We start from the raw sequence: 5,000 nt of genomic DNA, 5'->3' as shown, positions 1-5,000 counted from the left end.
GCCGCGCTTTAACCATTTGATGAGGGCTAGTTGCCTCCTTCATGCCCAAAAAGAATTCTGGGTAATTCTGCCATTCCATGACAAGGGAAGACCCCCGATTCTCAATTAATTGATTATTTCATAAGTGTCGGGCCACCCAGTCCTACCAGGAAAATACTACATCCATTGAAGCTTTTAGCTTTGAAAACTTGCCCAAATTCTATCGGTAGCTCCTGGAATTCGTCCACTGAAAGACCGGAGAGACAACAAGGCTAGTGGATTAGAGGGTTGCCCCGTATTGACAGCTAATTTGTGGAGCAATGTCATTCATTGACCGTTATTATGGTTCTTCTGCATGTCATCTAGTGAACGTGCAGTTTGAAGCTAACTTGTGTCAAATGGTACGTAACTTTGTGGGTTCTATTCTGGCGTTAGGCTTCAAACCAGAATAGCATGAAACCGTGTTGAATGAGACTTGGTTGCCATGTGAACGTAAAGTTACCAACTCCGCATATTTGCCTGGTTTTGTTCCCCTGACTGAAGAATTTATATTGACCTGCAACTACGAGATATATTGTTGACCGTCCTAGACGGTGTTGCTAAATTACTGGTCGTTAATATGACTTGATGATGACACAATCAGTCGATCACCTGGACCATATACTCTCTAATCCGTTCTCTCAACATTTATTTTGGCACTAACATGAACAATCTGTTTAGAAATCAAGGAGTGATAATTTTCTTCCTTCTCGTGACCTCTATGTTTGCTTGGGCGGTGATACTGCGAAGCGAAAATGAACTCCCAAGGGATTGAAGGGTTAAATTAAGTGCTATATTCATTCCCACAGAGTCGAAGATACTGAGGCTGGCGTCTTAGGTGCGTTCGTTGAAAGATTAAGGTAAAAAGGAATCATAATATCAAATGATAATAATTTAACTGTATGGCGTCAAAAATCATTGCAAACCAAGGCCAACCGATGCTGGACCATGCTGGTTAGAAACATAGTGTTCAACGGGCAGGTTAAGCGATCATGATTGTGAATTTGTTTGTCAGTATTGTGCCAAAATGCGCTTGGAAAGAGGAAGAGAGGAGAGAGTTTGTTAGTTCCGATTTAGCAGAAGAATAGTAAGTTCCACGTGATGCGGTTGAGATCGGATATTACGACATAGTTGACATACATCTACCTATATATTGCTACTAAAGCGACTGTAAATGATAACTAAAAATAGCCAGATTAAAGAACGTTTTATGGCATTTCTTTGATCCTTTTTCTATATGAAGACAGGGTCCTTCACAACATTTGCACCCAGGGAATAAGCTTTTACTACAGTCATTTGATCTGTTTGATGAAAATTGCTCCACATTCAGGGACGGGTTTTTCGAAGCCTGATTAGCGCTAACCGTTGGTTAAGAGGTATCAAAACATGTAGGTTTCCATGGTATTTAATGCTGCTTAGCACTTACCATGCTTCGAGCAACCCGGGCCAGAACGCTGACGCGTCACACTCGGCGTCACCCTTTCAAGAACACGTGCTCGATTACTTTCGGACTCATACACTTTGCTTCGCGGTTATTTTCTTATGCTCTCTTTATTTTGTTAAAAATATCGATGGGGTGAAACGGCATTTTCACATATTATGAGAACCATACCTCCGATCATGCTCTGTTTTATTTATCCCATCCAATCTTATTTTAAATCAGTGAAACTGCAAAAGATGGACTTTGGGCTAGAATCGATACAAGAAAATTCTCAGTCTTACTGAGAGAAGTTAATATACTCGATGATGGCGGATTTGAGACTTATTTGGACATGGCATGGGGAGCGCAAGTGACATATATTGGAGAAGCGAAACTTTGACATGTGATCAGCTGGGTTGCCTTTGTTAAAACGCGTGATCACATTATTTGATGAAGTAAAATATTCACCACATACAAGGTTTGATGTCCGCAGTCCATGGTCCAATCATATCAACTATTATAGTAACAATCTAGTAATAAAGCAATACACTTAATGACATGAGAAATCGTCAATGTTGCTTAAGAGCCTATTAAGGTATTGGTTTAAAAGCCTTTAAATAAAATCACCTTAATACGATTCCACGAAAAGACTTGCATATATCTATTGTTTAACGTGATTAAATTCAAACATGTGTGACGTTTTCTCTCACGGAAATACTATTATATTAGACGGTATATTTTAGGTTTATTCGTAACGGTGGAAGGTTCACTAAACATTTGCAACCGTAAGTCATTTTAAGCAATTGGATTCGTTGCGTTTGAATCGCATATTTTGATAAATTTTGATATCGATTTATTTGTTTTAAAGAGTCCCTGGAAAAGAGTTAAACATTTTCATTCATGTTTTTAGTATAAAATTTTGTTGTGATGTTCGTTCTCACATTATTATTAGACATTCTGATGATCTTAAGAAAAGTGCGAATGCAATATAAATAACCAAGAAAGAAAATATATAAGTAGTAATCAAAACTTTCTTATCCTCCCCTTCCTCAGAACAATTGATTCGTAGCTTCAAAAGGAGGGATCACGTGGTATTGCGACTGTTTGCTCGTACTGTTTGCTCGTGAGGCTTGCAAGATGGCGTACGCAAAGCAAGGACAAGAAGGGAAGACTAGACTTGAACGATTACAAGACACTGCCCGAGATTTTGGACATTTTTTGTACAACACAGATAATGAAGAAGGAAAGATTACAATCATGGGCAGAGATAAAGCGAGTTGGGGTAAGTTGGCGTTTGAAAGGGATTTGAATTTATGAGAACTGTATATTGGTACAAAGCTTAATTGCTGGATGTGCCATCGTTGTTTGCTTGAAATACAGAGCAGTTTGGAGCTTTCAGGTTTTCAAGTGACAATTTTTTTCATTTTTTTATTCCAGCAAAGATCACTGTGTTTTTCTTGATATTTTATGGCTGCTTGGCTGGTTTCTTTGCCGCCATGTTGAACATCTTCTTGACTACAATTCCAGAAAGAGAGATGGGCCCCAAGAGGACAGGATTTTTAGAAAATAAACCAGGTATCGTTCTATTTCAATTGATTTCTAAGTTCTTTGGGGGGCTTTTCATTAGATCTGTCCCTGAACTTGCTGCTTCATGTCAAAACAGAGAAATGTAATGAAATGTTTATCCCGGGTTTTCGCTTGCTGCAAACGTGCGTGTGGTTCTACCCTCATTTGCAATTCAAACGACGTCTTAAGTAAAATCTGTTGAAGTGATTGCTTAGTCACATTTTATTTTATTCAGCCTTTTTATCTTTTGTGGTTGGGAAATCTATTTTAATATATGTACCTTGCAATATACCCTGCAAAAAAGAAAACTTGACTCGATATTTGGAGTATTTCGTTGCTCCTAATTCCACACTCGAGTAGTTGGGATTTGCAACCGACTATTACAAATTCACTAAAACCCCTGTCGATGTATGACACAGGTCCTAAATCTGTGGAATTTTACTTTTCAGTTCCGTGGGAAATTCGTTTTAGATTTTAGAAGTTAAACTTTACCGGTTTCGTGATCAAGCGAAGTGTGCATGCTTCAACGAATATGTGCACGTGATTCAGCAAGTTTGTTTGATGGCGTGAATGTTGTATTGTTAAAAGTACATGTAAACTTATTTGGTATTGACTTATCTTTGGAATGTTAGACTGTCACATATAATACAGAATACTCCAGAGATGCTTGTTTTAGATATTTTATTTGCCAACAGTTCTCACTACTCAATATTTTTTTGGGATGCCACTACAAATGATAAAGGTCTCGAAAATTATTAATGTTCTCCTATTCAAGTACCACCCAAGTGTTTTTTAAAGCATGTGATCAATAAGTTATAAGAAGGTTAACCCTATAATTCTTTTTATGTCAATATTTTACAGGTCTTATTCCTACTCCAGTTTCTGTTGAAGGTTTCAGCCAATCATATATTGACAGTCAAGTGAAGAAAATAAACAGTTTCTTAGCTCGTAAGTCATCGTGGCTTTGGCCATATTCTTGTACTCTAAAAGTCAGGAATCTTCCAACCTATCAACTTCATTGGTATCTTATTTCAATAACGTTTCAAATGTTATCTCATCAATTTAATACAGAGGTTTCATTAGAAGCCGACAATGGTGAAATTCTGACAGCTACTCTATAAGTTCACTGCCAACTTGTTCAATAAATTACATGATTCTCCCTGTTTCACTTTGATCCAGTTTAATTTATTTTAATTCAGTAAAACAACTAGAATATCAAGAAACCTTATGCTGTATGTTCTGATCCTTTTTGGACGTGGGATATTTATGTGAATTCCTAGTTATTAGCACTCACCTTAGCCACTTGTGCACCAATGCAACATCTACTCTGCCATGTTGGATGAATAGACGAGAAACAGTGATGCTAAATGTTGCCTTTATCACATTCATTACATCCTTCTAATTTTCCACCAGTTGTTTATTGCTGGACATGCCATTTCCAAGCTCCTAGAATTTTCAGGGGGGAGCATGCCCCCAGACCCCCCTACGTACAGCCATCTACTTGACAAACCAACCGTTTACCAAAAAACTTATTGAAACCCCTGTTAAGGTGATTCCCGGGTAAAAGAACCCGTCATAGATTTCCGATGAAACTTGGTATGATGACATTATAGTACAAGGAGATGTTAAAAAGGTAATAAAAAGAGGGGGTCACCGTGTTTGTTTTCATGCCACGATGCTGACAAATATGGTTATTTAGGTGACTTTTGGTTATCTCAGTGCACAACAAACAAGATCGATTATTTTTCAATGCGGCGTGCTATATCACACAGAGTTCGACTTTCTTTGATTGCTTATTCATCTACGTCCCAGAAAAAATGGCTTGAAATACCCTGCATTATTAATTGATATTTTTATCCTTTAAAAGAAACATAATTTGGCCTTGCTCTGCTGGGCCCGTTTCGTCTCTATCTGTAGCATTTATTTCATTTGCCAAAAAAGTAGCTATAGATTTCTGCCAAATTTTTTCTCAGTTATTGCGGATATTGTTCTCATT

At 37.7% G+C, this 5,000-nt stretch overlaps 1 protein-coding gene across 4 annotated transcripts in view; it reads left to right on the top strand.

Moving 5' to 3' along the window:
• LOC137981503 (sodium/potassium-transporting ATPase subunit beta-3-like) overlaps positions 1-5,000 on the top strand; it is a 12,540-nt gene that overhangs the window by 519 nt on the left and 7,021 nt on the right. Inside the window, exons 2-6 of one of the 4 annotated variants that reach the window (XM_068828604.1) lie at positions 828-878; positions 1,682-1,916; positions 2,492-2,720; positions 2,876-3,013; positions 3,866-3,952. In XM_068828604.1, the coding sequence (XP_068684705.1) occupies positions 2,576-2,720; positions 2,876-3,013; positions 3,866-3,952 (370 nt within the window). In that variant the 5' untranslated portion in view covers positions 828-878; positions 1,682-1,916; positions 2,492-2,575. Of the gene's footprint in view, positions 1-827; positions 879-1,681; positions 1,917-2,003; positions 2,322-2,491; positions 2,721-2,875; positions 3,014-3,865; positions 3,953-5,000 lie in introns of those variants that run through there. The other 3 variants (XM_068828603.1, XM_068828602.1, XM_068828605.1) reach the window with 3 other exon arrangements.

The sequence above is a fragment of the Montipora foliosa genome, chromosome 13 (assembly GCF_036669935.1).
Source record: "Montipora foliosa isolate CH-2021 chromosome 13, ASM3666993v2, whole genome shotgun sequence".
In the NCBI taxonomy this organism is placed as follows: Eukaryota; Metazoa; Cnidaria; class Anthozoa; order Scleractinia; family Acroporidae; genus Montipora; species Montipora foliosa.
Note: the sequence above shows the minus strand (reverse complement) of the source record. Positions and strands in the feature narration are given on the sequence as shown.